At 35.0% G+C, this 22110-nt stretch overlaps 1 protein-coding gene across 1 annotated transcript in view; it reads right to left on the bottom strand.

Moving 5' to 3' along the window:
- Window positions 1-22110, bottom strand: part of ARHGEF4 (Rho guanine nucleotide exchange factor 4) — a 251905-nt gene that overhangs the window by 89255 nt on the left and 140540 nt on the right. The window contains exon 3 of the mRNA XM_039869287.1: window positions 8674-8800. Within this exon, the coding sequence (XP_039725221.1) occupies window positions 8674-8800 (127 nt within the window). The remainder of the gene's footprint in view (window positions 1-8673; window positions 8801-22110) is intronic.

Genomic DNA, 22110 nt, shown 5'->3' with positions numbered 1-22110 from the left:
AATCCCAATGGCATTTTTTAAAGAAATATAACAACAACAACAAAAAATTATCAGATTTGTATAGAATCACAAAAGATCCCGAATAGCCAAAGCAATCCTGAGAAAAAATAAGGCTGGAGGTATCACACTGCCTAACTTCAAATTATACTACAAAGCGACAATAATCAAAATAGCATAATACTGACAGAAAAAAGACATACAGATTAATGGAACAGAACTGAGAGCCCAGAAATAAACCCACATATGTATGGGCAAATAATTTTCAACAAAGGAGTCAAAAACACATGGGGAAAGGAAAGCCTCTTCAATGAATGGTGCTGGGAAAATGGAAAAGCCACATGCAAAAGAAAGAATGAAACTAGATTGCTGTCTGTCACCATACACCAAAATTAACTCAGAATGGACCAAAGACCTAAATATAAGACCTGAAATAATAAATTGCATAGAAGAAAACATAGGTACTAAATTCATGGACCTTGGATTTAGAGAGGATTTTATGAATTTGACCTCAAAGGCAAGGCAAGTGAAAACAAAAATAAATGAAAGAGGCTATATCAAACTAAAAAGCTTCTGCAAAGGAAAATAAACCATCGACAAAACTGTGCTGGCTGGAAAATTACTGCTAGGCTATCGCCCATAGGAACATAGGCTATCACCCATGGGAACATAACATTCTAACAATAAGCTTTCTGCTTCTGTAGCCCCGCTTGCACACCTGACCTGTAGGTTGACAGGTAGTGAATAGGAGAAAAATAGACCTTTGTGTTTAAGACAGAATGAGGAATGGGATGTAGGGCTTAAAAACCCTGTACCTCTACATTTCGGGGCTGCTTAATTTGGGGTCTGCGTATCCCTGGCAGACCCAGCTGGCTGAATAAAGAGCATGTTTCCTATAACTCACTGATTTCTGGTGGTCCATGTGTCTTTTGGGGACTGGCGGCTACAACAAAACCAAAAGGCAACCACCCAAATGGGAGAAGATATTTGCAAACAACGCTTCTCTAAGGGGCTAATATCCAAAATATACAAAGAACTCATATAACTCAACAACAAAGAAACAACAATCCAATTAAAAACGGGCAGAGGACCTGAACAGACACATCTCCCAAGAAGACACACAAACGGCCAACAGACATAAGAAAACATGTTCAACTTTACTAGCTGTTAGAGAAATGAAAATTAAAACCACAATGAGATACCTCTTCATACCTTTTAGAATGGCTATCATCAACAGGACACATAATAACAAGTGTTGAAGTGATTGTGGGGAAAAAGGAATGCTCATACACTGCTGGTGGGAATGTAAATTAGTACAGCCACTATGGAAAACAGTATGGAGATTCCTCAAAAAACTAAGAAGAAAATTACCATAATGACCCAGCAATCCCTCTTCTGGGTATCTACTCCAAAATTTGAAAACATTTATCTGTAAAGATATATGCATTCAAATGTTTATTGCAGCATTATTATTCACAGTGGCCAAGATATGGAAACAACCAAAGTCCCCTTCAGTAGATTATTGGATAAAGAAGATGTGGTACATATACACAAAAGAATATTACTCTGCCATAAGAAAAGATGAAATACTGCCATTTGTGACAACATGGGTGGATCTTGAGATTATCATGCAAAGTGAAATAAGTCAGACAGAAAAAGTTGAGAACCATATGATTTCATTCATATATGGGGTATAAAACGAGAGCAGCAAATGAGCAATACAAACAAACGAAAACTCATAGACACAGACAACAGCTTAATGGTTACCAGAGGGAAAGGGAGAAAGAAATAAAGGTAAAGGTGGTAAAAAATATGGCGATGGAAGGAAATTTAACTTTGGGTGGTAAACACACAATGCAACATACATATGGCTATTATCGAATTGTACACTTGAAACATATAATTATTTTAACCAATGTCACTACAATAAGTTTAATTTAAATATCATAGGGAATACACTATGATAATGTTGCATCAAGTAGAGAATATCAATAAATAGAAATTATTTTTAAATGAAAATATTAGAGTTGCCATACAATAGCTGAAATAAATTCACCAGAGGGTCTCAACTATCAATGTAAGTAACATCGAAACCTGTAGAAAATTTTTATAGGAGTTTATTTGAGCCAAACTGATATATACCAGGTAGAAGATCTCAAATACTCCCAAGAGTAAGCACTTCTGCAACTGCTTTTATGCATTTGAAATTAAAGAGGGAACATAGGGAAGGTTACATGGAGGTGGGAAAAAGCAAGGCAGGGACTGGATTACAGGATAGTTAATTAGATTGTGTGCTTTCTTGAGGGTGGTTAAGCTTATTTTAAAGGTTAACCTAGATTCACAGAAAGAAAGACAGCTTGCTTAAAGCCAAAGATAAACCTTTTACTAAAAAATTATATGCCTGGGGCATAACTGCCCACCATGACCTGCTCATTTAGGAATTTATGATCAGATCATCCGTGAGGTTACTTTCTATTGAACACTGTTTCTTCATTTACACAACAGTGGGTTTGAATTGGCAATAAAAATAACTAGTATACTTGAGAGATTGCTAAAGATTACACAAGCTGAAGAAGAGAGAAGAAGGAAGAAAAATGAACAGGGCCTTGGAGAAATATGGGACACCATTAACTGCACCATCATATGTATAATGGGAATACCAGCAAGAGAAGAGAGAGAGAGGAGAAGAAAAAAATATTCAAAGAAATAATGGCTGAAAACTTCCAAAATTTATCTGAAAACAATAACCTACATATCCAGGAAACTCAACAAATTCCAAGTAGGGTAAATGGAAAGAGCCACACAAAGACTTGTGCTGGTTGGAAAATTACTGTTTGGCTATCGCCTAGGGGAACATAATGCTCTAACAATAAGCTTTCTGCTTCTGTACCCTCCACTTGCACAACCAATCTGTGGGTTGACAGTTAGTAAAAAGAAGAAAAATAGACTTGTGTGTTCAAACAGGATGAAGAATGGGGTTTAGGGCTTAAAAACCCTGTACTTCTACATTTCGGGGCTGTTTAATTTGGGGTCTGTGTACCCCTGGCAGACCCAGCTGGCTGAATAAAGAGTGTGTTTCCTATAACTCACTGATTTCTGGTGGTCCGTGTGTCTATTGGAGTTGGCGGCTACAATAGACTCATCATAGTAAAAAGGTTGAAAGCAAACACAAGGAGAAAATTTGAAAACAGCAAGAGAAAAAAGACACACAACTTACAAGGGAATCCCAGTAAGATTAACAGCTAATTCTAGGAGAAACTGTGGAAGCCAGAGATAGTGGGATAACATATTAAAAATGCTAAAAGGAAAAAAACGACAACCCTTGTCAACCAAGCATTCTATATCCAGCAAAGCTGTCCTTCAAAAAATGAAGGGAAAATAGACTTTGTTGGATAAGCAAACTCTGAGAGAATGTGTTTCTAGCAGACCTAACTTATAAGAAATACTAGTTATTCAGATTGAAAGCAAGTGGCCTCAGATGGTTATTCAAATCCACACAAACAAAAACAGAGCACTGGTAGGGGTAATTATGTAGTAATAAAAGATACTATAATAATTCCTATTTTTCTCCTTCTATAACTGATTTAAAAAGCAGTTGCATAATATAATAGATATATAATGTTATTATTTGGCCTATAACATATAGAAATGTAATATATGAGAATACATCTGCCAATAGGAGCACAAAGGAGGTGAAAGCAAAGCCGTAATGACTTAGAAAAGGATTATAGATAGTAGAGTAATAGTTTTAAAAGTGCATTTACTGGATTTATAACATTAATAGTTATAATATTATTAACAATAATACCACAAAGGGGGGAAAGGGAATAGAGCTATATAGGAGTAATATTTCTACATGTTACTGGAGTTAAGTTAGTGCACATCTGAAGTTTGATTCTGATAAGTTAAGATGCACATGTTAACCTCTAGAGCGACCATTACAAAATACTAGAAATATATAATGAAATAATCATTTTTGATATTAAAGTGTTACATTTGAAAATATTCACTCAATGCAAAAGAAAGCAGTAAAAGAGGAATAGAGGAACAAAAAAGATGAGACATGTAGAAAACAAAAAATTAAATGTCAGATGTATATCCAACTATATCAATAGTAACACTAAATGTAAATGGATTAAACAATCCAGTGAAAAGACAGTGTCTGGCTAGATAAAAAACATGATCTATATATATGTTGTCTGTAGGAGACTCATTTTAGATTCAAAGATACAAATATATTCAAAGTAAAAAGATGGAAAGAGATATATCATGTAAACAGCAACCTTGCGAAATCTATATTAATATATAGATTGGCTATATTGATATTAGATAAAATGGCCTTTAAAACAACAAAAAATTCACTACAGATAAAGAGGGACATTTTATAATAATAAAGGGTCAATCCATCAGGAAGATATAATTACAAAAGCATATATACCTAATAATAGAGCACCAAAATACATATAGCAAAAAATGACAAAAATGATGGGAGAAATAGATAATGCAACAATAGTTGGAGATTTAGATACCCAACTTTCAATAATGGCTAGAACAACCATACAGAAGATCAAGGAAACAGAATACTTGAATAACACTATTAACCAGCTAAACCTAATAGACATCTGTAGAACATATCGTTCAACAACAATAGAATATACATTCTATTTAAGTGCTTATGGAACATTCTCCAGGATAGACCTTATATTAGTCCATAAAACAAATGTAAACAAATTTAAAAGGATAGAAATAATACAAAGTGTGTTCTTTGACCACATGGAATGAAATTAGAAATCAACAGCAGGAGAAATTTGGGAAACACACAGATATGTAGAAATTAAGTAGTACATGCCTAAATAACTAACGGGTGAAAGAAAAAATTTAAAAATAAATCAGAAAATACTTTGAAATAAATGAAAACAAAATATACCAAAACTTATGGGACACAGCTAAAGCAGTGCTTAGATGGAAATTGATAGCTGCAAATGATATACTGCAATACCTATATTGAGAAAGAAAAAAGATCTCAACAACCAGATCTGCAACTTATGATGCTGGAAAAAGAAGAGCAAGACTAAACCTAAAGCAAGTGGAAGAAAATAATAAAGGTTAGAGTAGGGATTAATAGAGAAACAATAGAAAATAGAAATATAAAAAAATAGAGAACAGAGAAAGAATAGAGAAAATAAAAGAAACCAAATGCTGGTTCTTAGAAAAGATTAATAAAATTGACAGACTGAGCTCGTTTAACCAAGAGAAAAGAAGAGGACCCAAATTATTAGAATCGGAAATGAAAGAAAGGGCATTACTTCTAACCTTGTGGAAATAAAAAGAATGAAGGAATACTATGAACAATTGTATGCCAACCAGTTAGATGACTTACATGAGATGGATAAATTCCTACCAAACTACTAAACTCAGTCAAAAAGAAATAAGACAATCCAAATACACCTATAACAAGTGAAGAGAATGAACCAGTAATTATAAGACTGTGTGCAAAGAAAAGCCCAGACCCCAAATGTCTTTATCCCAGAATTCTACCAAACATTGAAAAAATAATTAATACCAATTCTTCACAAACTATTGCAAAAAATAGGAGAGAACATTCCCCAACTCATGTTACGAGGCCAATAGTATCCTGAAACCACACCAGAAACATATTACAAGAAAAAACTATAGATCAATATATCTTATGAATACAGAAGCAAAAATCCTCAACAAAATGTTAACAAACCAAATTCAGCAAAATGTAAAGAGAATTACACATCTTGACCAAGTAGTATTTATCCCAGAAATACGGTTAAAGTCTGAAAATCAATTAACGTAATATACCAACCATGTCGACAGAATAAAGAACAAAAGTTACATGATCATCTTAACAGACACATGAAAAGCATTTGACAAAATCTATGATAAACTTGACAATCTAGGAATAGAAAGGAACTTTATCTGATAAAGGGCATCTATGAAAAACCCACAGCTAACGTCATACTTAATGGTGAAGGTAGGATGTTTTCCCTTTAAGATCAGGAATAAGGCAAGGATGTCCACTCTTGCCATTTGTATTAAATTATACTGTACCGGGGGCTCTAATCAGGGTAATTAGACAAGAAAAAGAAGTGACCGATAGCTTTCAAGTAACAATACAACCAGAGGCAAGTAGGGAAATTCCTGGTAAAATCCTGCAAACTCTTCCTAAGTCACAGGCATGGACTCTGGAGGTAGAGAGAGCTTTATGTGATACTGTGTGCAGCCGCCATGCTGGGGACACACAGAGTCCTCTCTGTCTAGAGAGGAGCAGATAGGGTGGAGTTTATCCTGGGTATGGACTTGTGAGGCAGAGAGTGGCATGCTCCCACATTAGGTTAATTCTTGGCTACTCCTCCAAACATGAAGAAATTTTGGAACGAGGCAAAGCTTCTTGCTGGAACTGCTTACAGTTCCCTCTAAGGTGACTGAAATCATGATATACATTACAAGAAAGTTTAACTTTTCACTTCCTACTTCAGTTGTGTTTGAAGGATTTTAACAGGAACTTATTAACAGTCTGAAAGGATGTTGTCTCCAGTGCTACTTGACAACAAGTCATTGCTAGGAGGAACTGATGTCTGTAAAGATAAGCAAATAGAGATAAGCAAATAAAAAATAACTACCAGTCAAAGAAAAGCAAATGAAATTGGAAACGAATTCATAAAACATGAACAGGACAAAATTTTACAAAATTCTCGACTTTCTGTTTTTAACAAGCTTGTACATAGAAGAATTATATGGAGCTTAAAGACATAATCATTGAATCACAAATCCCAATGAAGATAATGAAAAGCAGGTGAGATAAAACCAGAAAAACAAAACGGAGGATAAAACAGAGAAATTCTCCCAGAACTGAGAGAAAAAAAGAATTAAAAAAAAATGAAAATGATGAATGGTTACATAGATAGAACCTAGAAGTCTAATTTGTAGAAAGTAGAAATCCCGGAAATTTGGAACTGAGCAGTTGGAGTAGAAGCAATAATTAAAGACAGGAAAAAAAAAAAAAGCTTTCCTAAACTGTATATAGAGACTCAAGCTAACCACTTATATTAACCTCATAAAGTAGGAAGACAGCAATTATCACTCCTTTTTTGTAGAAAAAGGAATCTGAAATACAGAGAAATGTGTAATTTCTTACCCCTGTATGAAGTGCAGCTAGAGCCAGAGCCCTGACCTCTGACTTCTAGAGCATTGTCCTTAGTGTACAGATCTGATGGGGGACATGTGTCACAGAGGTTTTTTAAATTTCTTATTCTGCAATAAATTCATCTACTAATTAATTCAACTGAGGTTCTGAAATATACGATTATTAAGCTTTGAATTTGTAAGAGGGTTCTAACTTCAAGGGTCCAAACCAGCCTTGAGACATTATCACTGGAAAAAATGCTACTCTCATCTGTTACTGTCCCTCCCACAAGCCTCCAAATAATCCCATGACTTAATGAAGAGCTTGTGTTAGAAATATCTTTTTCCTTGAAAAGATTCTTTCAGCAGTTGTAAAACACCTTTTCATGACTTTGCTCACTGTGTATTTGAGATCACAGCCATATCTGAGAAAGAACAAAAGTCCACTGCATGATGCAATGTAAACATACATTTGCTACTGGAAATCCATCATGTTCATCCATTAATCTGAACAGCCAGTGCCCCAAGACCAATATTGAGTATGTACTGAGTCAGATTCAGAGCTCCAGGCTCTGGTGTCCAGATTCTTTAGCATGGCATATGCCATACTCTAGTACTCAGGGCCTACCATGACTCTCACACATCATCTTTTACTAACCTTACTGGTTTTCTACAGGTCTTTACCTTTTACAGGATCAAACTATGGACAATCTTGAGTGCTGTCCTTTCCCTATTCCCCAACTCTGGACAAAGCACATGTTTGACAGGTGTAGCTATTTTGTTTTTTCAACTCTGTCTAGGGCTTATTACTCTTTTTAATAAACACCAGATTTGGCCTCTCCCCCAAGCCAGCTGGATGCTTTTAGACTGTAAGGTTGCCATCTAACATAATCTGTACCTGTTCTAGATCTGACACCTCTCTTTTTTCTTTTCACCCGGAGCCCTTGAGCATTTTCAACATGTCCAGCCCCTCTTGGCTTAGGTCTAGGAAAAGTGGTGGCTGTTCATGAGGAAGCCCCACCCTGGCTTTCGCTGGGACCCAGTTTCTTTCTAGTACAAAACCCCGCCTTTTTATGCACAAGTATGTGATGTGATGCTGTTTGCCACAGTTTTGAGAAAGAGACTATGAGAGGCTGCCATGATATTCAAAGAAGAGGCTGGTCTCTCAGAAGGGAAAACACCCAAGTTCCATTACTAGATTAGCCACAACTCTCTGGATTACTTCCGCAAGTTATATCCTATAGCAAAACCCAAGGAATGGTCAATAGCTCTGTTCAAATTAAATGAATGGAACCAGGTTTCAGGACTCAATAATGGAATATTCTCTAAGTAAAGAATTTCCTTTTTCTGAAGGGTAGAGATCTCTTCCTAATTAAAGAGATAAGAGACAGTGTTTTATCTCTCTCACCTTCAAGCTACTTCTGCCAGACAAATAAACGACACTTTTGCAGTCAACAGTACTCTCATTGTTTTGTCCTCATCAAGACACCAGGGTATGAAACAAAGGAGAGGAATGTAACTCACCAGTGTTAGGTATGTGCTCCGGCCAGCCCATGTGGTGCAATCCTATCGGGGCACTCTGGGAGAATGGATGGCTTCTTCTAGGGAGATTCAAAGACACTGAAGAGGTAATGGTCATCTTCCCCCAACACTAAGAGAGAAGGAAAGAGGCAGAGAGTAAACAAAAAGAGATGATATGTCATTGCCACATTCTAATTTTTCTAATTGCACAGGACTTTTGCTGTGAGCAGAGCACACAGCCAAAATTTGCACAGCTCTGAGAAGTGCCATTCACTACAAAATTCATGGAGGAAAAAAAAAATGCTACGCCAAAAGTCAGTAGTCTACAACCTGTATGGCCATATGTGGCAGTCGTGGCAGAATAGGATGTCATTCAGCAAGGTGAAATAAGGACTGTTGAGAAGGTCTCTAAACCCTTAAATTTACCCCAGCCTGGTATGTCACACAGCCTGATATTTCTCCAAAAGCAAAACTGTTAGTTTTAGCTGAGGCACATTCTTTTAGGGGTACTTAATTAAAATGCAACTCATGAAGTCCCCAACACCTCATAATTATGAGACAGACCTTACCCTTCAGACAGGACCAATGTTGCATGGAGTCTTGGGAAGGCAAGGGTACTATCCCTTTATCATCCCATCGTCCAGAGATAAACTTGTTCCCTCCCAGTTTTGTCTGCTTTATAATGTTATTGTATTAACTTAAAAATTGTGGTATGTATTCAAATAAATTTCCCCCTTCCTTTTTTTTTATATCCCTCACACAATTAAGCAAATCGTGCTTAGAAAATTCTTTAGTGATTTCTGGAAACAAATACACAAACGAGGATTAAGATGGAGTTTTGACACTCCATCCCATCTCTTCCATTTGCATACAACTAAAAACTGAACATATGTATAGATAAGTTATCTTAGGACTCTGAAAGTAAATGGTAGCAGGTGGATTAGGGAAGGAAAACAGAATTTTAAGTTATACTAGTCCTGTGGTAAGTTTCCTGTTTTGTTGTTCCTGTGATATCCTCCGGCCTGAACTCAACGTCTTGAAATTGGGTGTGGACAAAAATGACTTTGAAAGAAGCCCTCCCTGGTTTAAAGAGAGGCAAAAGGGGCCCATAAGGGTATGAGGAAATGGAAGGAAAAACCTCTATGTTTTTGTTTTGTCCTACCCCAGACTCCCAGGAAATCCCATGATAGTATGGCAGTGATGGCCAGGCAGGAACCTAAAACTCTGAGGGAGGGGAATCCTCTATAACCAGAGGAACTGTGGTCCTAAGAGCATAGGGGAAAATCCCTATTTCCTTTTTCTTACTCGGTCATCCTGCCACTTAGCTCCAGAGGCAGACAGTTACAGGAAGTGTCTGGCAGAGTGAGAAAATGAAAGCCCAGTTTTATGGCACAAAAAAAAAAAAAAATCAGGAACAGGGGAACTCCTGGAAGCCAGAAGTGTCTGGAAGAATGCAGAGAGTAGAGAGTCCAAGAAAATGAGCCCATAAAGTTGTTTTATGAACTCCTGGACGTATCCCTAAACTGTGTATGGGTGGAACTGACTCAAATAGAACACTAAAGTCGTTGAGAACTGAACTATGGGGTTGAACATTTTATAGGTAGCAGACTGGCTCCTGGGGTGATCCACATTATACAAACAACATTGAAAACACTTTAAAACTGAACTGACATAAGGACCATAGCTCCTGAAGGCCAGTAACAAATTTTAGCCTAAACTAGGTCAGTTGCCTGAAAAACTTAGTAATCATTATTTTCCATAGGAACTAAAGGCCTAGAGTCTCATAATAAATATTCAAAATATCCAAAATACAATTCAAAAATACTTGATATACAAAAAATTATGAATATCTCAATAAGTTGTAAGGGAAAAGCCAATCAACAGATCCCAGCACCAAGATGACACAATTGTTGGACTCATATGACTCAATAACAAAAAAAACAAATAAAAGATTTTAAAGCAACTCATAACCATGCTTTAAATAAGGGCAACTGCTCTTTTTTTAGTTAATTAATTTATTTTAATTTTTACTTTTCAATTAGAGTTGATATTCAATATTTTATGTTAGTTTCAGGTATACAGCATAGTGACTAGACATTTTTATAATTTATGAAGAGAATCTCCTGATTACTCTAGTACCCACCTGACACTATACATAGTTGTTACAGTACTGTTGACTATATTTCCTGTGCTGTACTTCACATCTCCGTGATGATTTCGGAACTACTAATTTGAACTTCTTAATGCCTTCAGCTTTTTCACCCAGTCTCCCAATCCTCCTTCTCATCTGGCAATCACCACTTTGTTCTCTGTATCTGTGAGTGTGTATTCATTTTGTTTGTTTATATTGTTTCTTTGATTCCACATATAAGTGAAATCATATGCAATTTGTCTTTCTCTGTCTGAATTATTTCACTTAGCATAATACACACTAGGTCCATCCATGTTGTTACAAATGGTAAGATGTCGTTTTTTATGGCTGAGTAACATTCCATTGTATATATGTATCACTTATTCTTTATCCAATTATCTATTGATGGTTATTTAGGTTGTTTCTATATCTTAGTTATTGTAAATCATGCTGCAGTGAACATAGGGGTGCAAAAATCTTTGCAAATTAGTGTTTTAGTTTCCTTTGGATAAATACCCAGAAGTGGAATTGCTGGGTCATAAGATAGTTCTAATTTTACTTTTTGAAGACCCAAAACTGTTTGCATAGTGGCTGCAACAATTTGCAATCCCAACAACAGTGTATGAGGGTTCTCTTTTCTCCACATCCTCCCCAACAGTTGTTTGTTGATTATTGACGATAACCATTCTGACAGTGAGGTGATAACTCACTGTGATAACTCACTGTGGTTTTAAATGCATTTCTCTGATGATTACTGATCTTGAATATCTTTTCATATGTCAATTGGCCATCTAAATTTCTTTTTCGGAGAAATATCTTACACGTCTTCTTCCCATTTCTTAATTGTATTTTTTTTGTTGTTTATAAATTTTGGATATTAACTACTTATCAGATGTATCATAGGTAAATATCTTCTCCCATTCAGTAGGTTGTCTTTCTGTTTTGTTGCTGGTTTTCTTTGTTGTGCAAAATCTTTTTATTTGATGTAGTCCCATTTGTTTATTTTTTCTTTTGTTTCCCTTGCCCAAGGAGATATATCAGAAAAAAGTATTGCTAAGAGAATTTACTGCCTATGTTTTCTTCTAGGAGTTTTATGGTTTTGGGTCTCGCATTTAAGGCTCTAATCCATTTTGTGTTTATTCTTGTATATGGTGTAAGAAGGTGGTCCAGTTTCATTTTTTTGCATGTTTCTGTCCAGTTTTCCCAACACCATTTATTGAATAGAATATTTTTACCCCATTGTATATTTTGCCTCCTTTGTTATATATGAATGGGTTTATTTCTGGGCTCTCAATTCTCTTCCCCGACCTATGTCTCTGTTTTTATGCCAGTACCATGCTATTTTGATTACTATAGCCTTGTAGTATAGTTTGATAGCACGTAGTGTAATACCTCCAACTTTGTTGTTCTTTCTCAAGATTGCTGTGGCCATTCGGGGTCTTTTATGGGTCCATATACATTTTTGGATTATTTGTTTTAATTCTGTGAAAAATGCCATTAGTATTTTGATAGGGATTGCATTGAATCTGTAGATTGCTTTGGGTACTAAGGACATTTTAGCGATGTTAATTCTTTCTATTCATGAGTATAGTGTATGTTTCCAATAATTTCTATCATCTTCAATTTCTTTCTTTCAATGACATAATTTTCTGAGTATAGGTCTTTTACCTCCTTGATTAAATTCATCCCTAGGCATTTTATTGTTTTTGATGCAATCGTAAAATGGGATTTTTTTTTAATTTCTCTTTCTGAAAGTTCATCATGATTGTATAAAATGCAACCAACTTCTGAATATCTTGCTACTTTACCAGTACTCACAGTTTTTTGGTGGAATCTTTAGGGTTCTCTATATATAGTATCATGTCATCTGCAAATAATGACAGTTTTACTTCTTCCTTTCCAATTTGGGTGCCTTTTATTTCTCTTTCTTGCCTGACTGTTGTAGCTAGGACTTCCAATACTATGTTGAGTAGACGTGATGAAAGTGGATTCCTTGTCTTCTTTTTGATCCTAAGGACAACTTTCTGGCTTTTCTCCACTGAGTATGATGTTAGCTGTGGCTTTGTAACATATGGCCTTTATTATGTTGAGGTATGTTTCCTCTATTCCCACTTTGCTATGAGTTTTCATCATAAATGGATGCTGAGTTTTGTCAAACACTTTTTCTGCATCTACTAATATGATCTTATGATTTTAATCTTTCAATTAGTTAACCTGGTGTATCATGTTAATTGATTTGTGGATATTGTACCAACCTTGCATGCTAGGAATAAATCACACTTGATCATGGTGTATGATATTTGTAATGTATTGCTGAATTTGGTTTGCTAATATTTTGTTGAGGAGTTTTGCATCAATGTTCATAAGGGATATCAACCTATGGTTTTCCTTTTTTTGTAGTGTCTTTGTCTGGTTTTGGAATCAGAGTAATGGTGGCCTCTTAAAAAGAATTAGGGAGCCTTCTTTCCTCTTGAATTTTTTGGAATAGTTTGAGAAGAATAGGTGTTAATTCTTTGAATGTTTGGTAGAATTTGCCTATGAAACCATCCATTCCAGGACTTTGGTGTTTGAGGGCAAGGGGGTTGATTACTGATTTGATTTCATTGGTAGAAATCAGTTGGTTCAGAGTTTCTGTTTCTTCTTGACTCAGTCTTGGAAGATGATAGGTTTCTAGGAATATATCCATTTCTTCCAAATTGTCCAATTTGTTGGCATATAATTGCTCATAGTATTATCTTATAATCCTTTGTATTTCTGTGGGGAAAGCCCAAGGAAATCCATGCCAAAATATTATAATGAAACTACTTAAAACTGGAGACAATGAAAAAATCTTGAAAGCAGCAAGAAATTAACAACAAATTATATATAAGGGAACAATCATTCAAATGACTACACATATTTCATGGAGGCCAGAAAGAATGAGAACAATATTTTTAAAATGCTAAACCAACTGGCAACCAAGAATTCTATATCCAGCTAAAAATAGAAGGTGAAATAAATGCAATTTCATGTAAAGAAAACAGAGATTCATAACCAGGAGACATGCTCTAAAGAAACTTTAAAGAAAGATTTCCATACAAAAGGAAATGATACCAGAGAGAAACTCCAGGAATTGAAAGAAGAGCAATAGAAGTAGCAAATTAGTGGATAAATATAACAGATTATTTTCTCCGAGTTTTTAAATATGTTTGACAATTAAAAGCAAACATTATAATACTATCTCATGAGGTTTTTGATAGTAGATGACAGCATAAAGAAGTAGATTAAAGTGGTCTTTATGGTGGAAGATTTCTACATTTTATTTGAAGTCTCAAAATAGTACTTCTAAGTAGGCTGTGAAAAGTTAAGGATGTATAGTAGTTCCTAGAGTAACTATTTTAAAAACCACACAAAGAAATATAGTTTAAACTCAATAGAAAAGTTAAAATGAAAAAAAAACCCAAAAGTTCAAATAATCCAAAAGAAGACATTAAAAGGAAACATAGCAATGAAGAAGAAACAGAGAAATTGCAGATCTAAATCCAAACACATCAATAATTACATTAGGTATAAATACTCAGAGCACATAATTAAGAGATTTTAAAAATGGATTGAGAAAAGTTAACCTCACAATATGCAGTCACAAGAAACCCACTTTCAAAATAATAATAAAATTAGGTGAAAAGTAAAACGATGGAAAAAACATATATCACACAAGCACTAATCAAAAGAAAACTTGAATGAAGAACAAGAAAAAAGGACAAAATTTAAAAAGAGAAAAAAACTTCAATGGTTATATTAATATCAGACAAAATAGACTTCTGAGTAAGGGAAATTACCAGGATACCAAAGGATATTACATGACAAGAGCATAAATTCACCAAGAAGATATAACAATCTTAAATATGTATGCACCTAACCATAGACCTTTAAAATATATGAGGCAAAAACCGATACAATTAAAAGGAGAAATAGAAAATCCACAAATAAGGTTGGATATGTCAACACTTCTTTCTCACTAATCAATAGAACAATAAACAGGAACATAGAAAGAGAATAGATAAAATGAACAACACCATCAAACAACTGAAATTAATCGACATTTATGGACTAGTTCATCCAATAGTAGAATACACACTGTTTTCAAGTGCACATGGAATATTCATCAAGAGAGACCATATTCTTGGTGATGATAAAAATATATATATCAAATTTTAAAAGACTGAGGAAGATAAAAAAAAATGGTGTAGCTGATCTTAGGCTTTGTTCATATCTCTTGCAAAGAAATCAAAGTTGTGACAGAAACATGGAGCAAACAGTAAGCAAAGTAGCCTGGGGTCTAGATGAACAAAAGCACTACATCTAGGGAGAGAAATAATTAATAAACCTGCAACAGTAGAAGGTAGGAGGAGGCGAAGACACGAGGCTGCCTGGTCCCAGCGGCTGAGTGAGACAGAGACTGTGGCAGCTGCAGATGCCTCTTAAAAGGGCCATGTCCATGAGTGGACTTTTGCAGTGATGGACCTGCTTGCTCTGAAGACCAATGGTGAGTGGTTGCTCGGGAAGCACCAGGGACTTACAGAGGAACACTGAGTTGTTGGAGCGAGGGCTGGAGATGAGGCTCTCACCCAGACAGAAATGCTGGCAATATCTATTGTTCCTCTGTTGAGCCCTCCCCCATCCCAGTGTGAGGACTCAGCTTCACCATAGCTGAGACATCATCTAACTGTGTAGCAGAGGTTGTTCCGCTCAGAGGATTTCCTGAAACTCTGCATTCCCCAGCTCACAGTCCCACCCAAGCCACATCCAGTTGTGTCCTTGGAGAGTCCAGTGCTCCTTGCTGAGCCAACTACAAGACTCACACTAGTGAGTTGATTTTGGTTTTTGGTGTGGCCTCTTGAGGCAACTCTAAGCACAGCATCTGTGGATTGCTTGCTGAGTCTTAACAGGTGGCCACGAACGGGCACAGGCTCTGGCTATACTTGGCCTGTAGCTGAATGGTTAAGAAAATAGGACTAGTACATATGTTGCCTACAAGAGACTCACTTCAGATTGAAAGACACACACAGACTAAAAGGAAGGGAATGGAAAAAGATATTGCCTTGATAGACCTAGAGGGTATTGTGCTAAATGAAATGGGTTGGATAGAGAAAGACAAATATCGCAGGATTTCATGTACATCTGGAATCTAAAGGACAAAATCAACAACAACAACAACAAAAGTGGAAATAAACTCATAGATACGGAGAATATTTTGAGCGCTACTAAATGGGAGGGGGTTTGGAGGGATGGCAAAAAATGACAAAGGGATTAAGAGGTACAAATGGATAGTTGCAGAGTAGACAGGGAGATGTAAGGTGCAGCATGGGGAAGATGTTTAATAATGTTGTAATAAATATGTAAGGGGTACAAGATTTAGTGGGGTGATTGCGAGTTATGTGGATCTCTGATCACTATGCTGTACAACTGAAACCGGTATGTTATTGTATGCCAACTATAATTTTAAAAAACCTCATTGAATTGTAAAATATAAATATGAGCAACTATTATATTTCAATAAAAATGAGGAAAAAAAGAACTTGAAATGGATTAAACACATAAACATAAGACCTGATTCTAGAAGAGAACATAAAGGAGAAATTTCTTGACATTCATCTTAGAAATGATTTTTTGTATACGAAACCAAAAGCACTAGTTACAAAAGAAAAAATTAACAATAAGGACTACATTAAACTAAAAAGCTTCTGCACAGCTAAATGAACAATCCACTAAATAAAAAGGCAACCTACAAAATGGGAGAAAATATTTGCAAACTGTATATTGGGTAAGAGGTTAATATCCAAAATAGATAAAGAATTCATACAATTCAATAACCAAAGACCAAACAATTTGATTGAAAAATAGGTATAGGAATTGAACATTTTTCCAAAGAAGACATACAGATGGCCAACAGGTACATGAAAAGATGCTCAACATTACAATAATTATCAGGGAAATGTAACTCTAAGCCACAATGAGATATTACCTCATATCTGTTAGAATAGCTATCATCAAGAAGGTAAGAGATAGTGAGATTGTGGAGAAAAGCAAATCTTTGTGCACTGTTGTTGGGAATGTAAATTGGTTCTGCCAAATGGAAAATAGTTAGAAGGTTCCTCAAAAAAATTAAAAGTAGAACTATCATATGATCAAGCAATTCTACTTCTGGGTATATGTCCAACAAGAATGAAAACAGGATACTAAAGAGATATCCATGTTTATTACTGCATTATTCATAACAGCCAAGATATGGAAACAACCTATGTGTCCATCAGTGGATTAATAGATAAAGATGTGGTACATATATACAATAAAACACTATTCATCCATGAAAAAGAAGGACATCTTGCCATTTGTGACAACATGTATGAACCTTTAGGTTCATAAGTGAGATAAGTGAGATAAGTTAGAGAAAGACAAATACTGCATGTTATCTCTCATATATGGAATCTAAAAAATCCAGATTCATAGAATTAGATAATAGAATGGCAATTACCTGGGGCTGAGGAGTAGAATTGGGTCATGTTGTTAAAGGGTACAAACTTGCAACTAAAAGATGAATAAATCCTGGAAAGCTAATGCACAGCATAGTGGTTATAGTGAATGATACTGTATTATAAACTTCAAAGATGCTAAGAAAATGCATCTTAAATATTCTCACTAGAAAAAATAAATGAAAATTATGTGATGTGATAGAAGTGTTAGCTAATAGTGGTAATCATATTATAATATAATATTGTATTGAATCAATACATTGTACACTGTAAATTTACACAGTTATATGTCAAGTGTATCTCATTTAAAGGACTGAAAATTCCACTGTTAAAAGCAACATTCCAATTAGAAAATGAGCAAAAGACAAGACATAAAGAGACATTTCATTGAAGAATAACATACGACAAATGCTATAGGCTGAATGTTTGTGTGCCTCCAAATTAATATGTATAAATATGTGGGGCCTTTGGAGGTGATCTGGCCATTGAATGAGATAAATACCCTTACAGAAGAGGCCCAGAGAGCTCTCTTGCCCCTCCTGCCATATAAAGTTACAACAAAAAGATGGCTATCTAGGAAGAGAGTTCTCACCAGACACCAAAAGTGCCAGCAGCTTGATCCTGGACTTCTCAGCCTCCAGAACTGTGAGCAATAAATTTCTATTGTTTTTTAAGCTACATAGTCTATGGTATTTTGTTATAGCAGCCTTAGCAGACTAACATAGCAAATAAACCTATCAAAAACGTTCAATATTATTGGGAAACATAAATCATAATCACAATGAAATATCGCCGTATGTTTATGAGTACAGGCAAAATAATTTTTAAAAAAATCTAAAATTCCAAATGTTGAGGAGAATGTAGAGAACTGGATGTCACAAAAAAAGAATGGTGAGAATGTAAAATGGTACAGCCACTGTGGAAAAAAATTGGCACTGTCTTTAAAAAACTAAATGTATACTTAACCGTACAACTCAACAGTTACACTGATGGCCATTTATCCAACAGGAATGAAAACTTTGTCAACCAAAAAAGCCTATTCATGAATGTTTATGGGAGCTTGTTTGCAATAGCTCCAAACTAAAAGAATCCAAATGTCCTTCAATGGGTAATTGATTAAGAAAAATACGATGAAGCCAAGTACAATGGAATAGTACTTGGCAATAAAAAGGAATGAACTATAAATACACACAACAACTCAGTGGAAATCAGTGGATTTATACTGAGAAAAGCCAATCACAAAAGGTAGCATTTTGAAATGATAAAATCATAGAGAAGGAGATCAGATTAGTGGTTGAAGTAGAGAAGCATAGCATGAGGGTGATGGAATAGTCTGTATCATGCTTGTGGTGGTAGTTACATGAATCTAGACATGTGATCAAATGGCATAGAAATATGCTGCACATTCTACCAATGTCAGTTTTCTGAAGTTGATATTGGGGAGCTGAATGAAGGGGGCATTGGACCTCTCTGTATTATTTTTCACCTTCCTGATAATATGTAATTATTTTAAAATAAAAAGTTTAGAAAGGAGCAAGAGGGAACAAGATAAAGCAACACCAGTTAACTAAATATGTGCTAAGAAATATTAAATGAAACTTAAAAACATCAAATCAAAAACAATAATTATAAAATTATAATGTTCATTACTTATGGATATGTGGAGAAATATAAAGTGCTACTGAAAAAAGGAAATATTACAGCCCTTTAGGAAGGCAATCTGGAATCTATTAAAGAATAAAATTTTTTTATAATCTTTGGCAATTCTACCCCTTTATACTATCCACTAAAAAGTACTAATCTATAAGGTTGTATATTAAGTTGTGTTTACTAAATCAATATTAGCAGCTTCCAGGAACTAGAAACAAAGTGTGTAGCTATCAATATGTGAAAGGAGGAGGAAATTTTGATATGCTCATAGAAATTTTGTAGCCATTACTTGGAATTACAAGTACCTTGGAGATATTTCCATGAAATTTGTTAAGTGACAAGCGTAAGACATAGAAAAGGGTGTTTGTATATGTGAGTATGCATGTATACATGTATATATATATATGTATTATACATGATTATAAGAGTATGGAGAAATATAGAATGCCATAGATTGTAGGCAGGGGTTAATGGGGTACCATAATGAAGAGATACTGAGGTAAGGAAGAGGGACTGGGATAGCATCTATCATAAAAATACCATGAATGATATCCTGTTTATATCAAATTGTGTGTGTGGCTTTGTTTGTGTGTGTTTGTATAAAGGAAGAATAAAATGATGATCACCCAAAATGTCAGGTGGATTACAACAAAGGGGTAGGATTACAGGTAATTTCTTTTCTATATATTTCTATGTGTTGTTGGAATTCTTTATAATGAGTATATATTACTCATATAATCAGAAAAGAGCCATTTTTTTCCTTACAAAATTAGAGAACAATGAATGGAAAAGTTCAATAGGAGGGTTGGAAATAAATTTGAGAAAATCACTACACTAAAAATAAAACACAGATGAATAGATGAAACATAGAAATGGTAAGAATATTAGAGCGTTGTCAAGGAGTTAAAATCTCTGACTAACAGGAGTTCCAAAGAAAAAGGAGGGAAGGAAATTATCAAGTAAAAAGTACATATTTTTTCCCAGTACTGGAGGTTAACAATCTCCAGATTCAAAGGTCACAGTGAATGTTTAGCACAATGTATAAGAAGAAACTCACCTCCAGGATTATCACTAAAAAATTTCAGAAGAACAAATTGGCAGTTACAAAATATTCATGGAGAGGTCAAGTAGAGCTTAGGGAATGTAGTCAATAATATTGTAATAACTATAAAGTGTCAGGTGGGTGCAAGACCTATTGGCAAAATCACTTTGTAAATTACATAAATCTCTAATCACTATGCGGTACACCTGAAACTAATGTAATATTGACTGTCAACTGTAATTGAAAACAAAAAAAAACAAAAAACAAACCCAACTTTACTTAAGTCATAAGCACGTGGATTTGAAATCATATTAAACCTATACCCACAAAAAAAGAAAAATTTCAGAACACCAGGGTTAACAGAGAGGCCCCTAAAAGCTTCTAAATAAAAATAAAACCAAGCCATACACAAGTGGCTGGGAATAACAATGTTAGCACCCATCTCACTAACCGCAATTGTTACTAAAACACAGTAGAGCGATGCCTTCAAGTTTTTAAAGGATAATTTCAACTTGGAATTCTATGTAAAGCATTACTATCCATGAAGTATGAAAATTAAAGAAAAAAGTGGTTTTTTTTTCAGATATGCAAAAAACAAAACCTATACCTCCTACATACCTTTTCTTGGAAGACGACTGGGGGTCCTTCTTGAACACATCAAAGGAGTAAATGAAGACAAAGGAAGACATAGGATACAAGAAACAGGAAACCAGAGAAAAAAGTTACACAGAGTTCCTGGAAAACAACTATTCCAAATTATAGCAGCAGGTCAGAGGGTTCTGGAAGGAAGATTTCTAGGAGACAGGAAAGACTTGCTAGAACATTGACACATTTGAGCACTTGGAAAATGTTCCCAGTTTTCCATGCAGTTATTTGTGTGCATGCATGTGTGTGCATTTAATTCGGAGAAGTTTTATTACATACGAAGGTTCATGCATCAACCCCCACGGTAAAGATACAGAACAGTGTCATCACCCCAGGATCCCTCTGTTGCCCTTTTATAATCTCGCTCATCTCTCTCTCACCTAACCTCTGGCAGTGACTAGTCTGTTCTTCATCTCTATACTTTTTCATTTTAAGAACGTTCTATAAATGGATTTCTACAGTATATAACCTTTGGTATTGGTTTTCTTTCACTCAGTATAATTCTCTTTGATCCATTGATGTCGTTGTGTGTATCAATAGTTCATTTTTTTCGTACTATGGAATACTATTCCATTGGCATAGATGTACTACAGTTTATTAACTATTCACCCATAGAGGACATCTGAGTTGTTTCCAGTTTGGGATTATTATGAATAAAGCTGCTATGAACGTTTGTGTATAGGTTTATGTATAAACTAAGTTTTATCTTTCTGAGATGAATTGACAAGAGTGCAATTGCTGGGTTCTATGATGAACTCAGGTATAGTTTCATAAGAAATTGCCAGACCTTTTCCCAGAGTGGCTATACTGTTTTATAGTCACACCAGAAATGTGCAAGATATCCAGTTTCTTTACATCCTTGCCAGCATTTGTGGTCGTTGTTATTATTTTTTAAAAATTTCTTCTGATTGTGTTTTTCATTTGCATTTCTCTCATGGTTAACTATGTCTCATTTCTTTATATATGCTCATCTACCATCTGTATATCCCCTTTGGTGAAATGGCTTTTGCCTGTTTTGTAATTGGATTGCTTGTATTTTTACTGTTGTGTTTTGAGAGTAATTTATATTCTAGAACTAGCCCTTTGTTGGATATTTTGGTTTGCAAGTAAATTCTCCCAATGTGTAGCTTGTCTTTTCACCTTCCTACCAGGGTCTTTGCAAAGCAAAAAAAAAAATTTATTTTAATGAAATCCAATTTATCAATTTTTCCATTATGGACACACTTTCGGTGTCATGAATAAGAACTCTCTACTATCCTCTAGTAAAGATCCCAAAGATTTTCTCTTGTTTTTGTCTAAAAATTTTATATTATTATGTTTTACATTTAAGTCAGTGATTAATTAATTTTGACCTAATTTTGTAATAAAGTGTGAGGTTTAAGTCAAGAATTTTTTTCCTATGGATGCCAAATGCTTTAACACTGGTTGTTGAAAAGACTATTGTTCCTCTATTGGATTGT

This window comes from Pteropus medius, unplaced genomic scaffold (assembly GCF_902729225.1).
Source record: "Pteropus medius unplaced genomic scaffold, Ma_sr-lr_union100, whole genome shotgun sequence".
NCBI lineage: Eukaryota > Metazoa > Chordata > Mammalia > Chiroptera > Pteropodidae > Pteropus > Pteropus medius.
The sequence above is the reverse complement of the archived record's forward strand: the minus strand, read 5'-3'. Positions and strand labels throughout refer to the sequence as shown.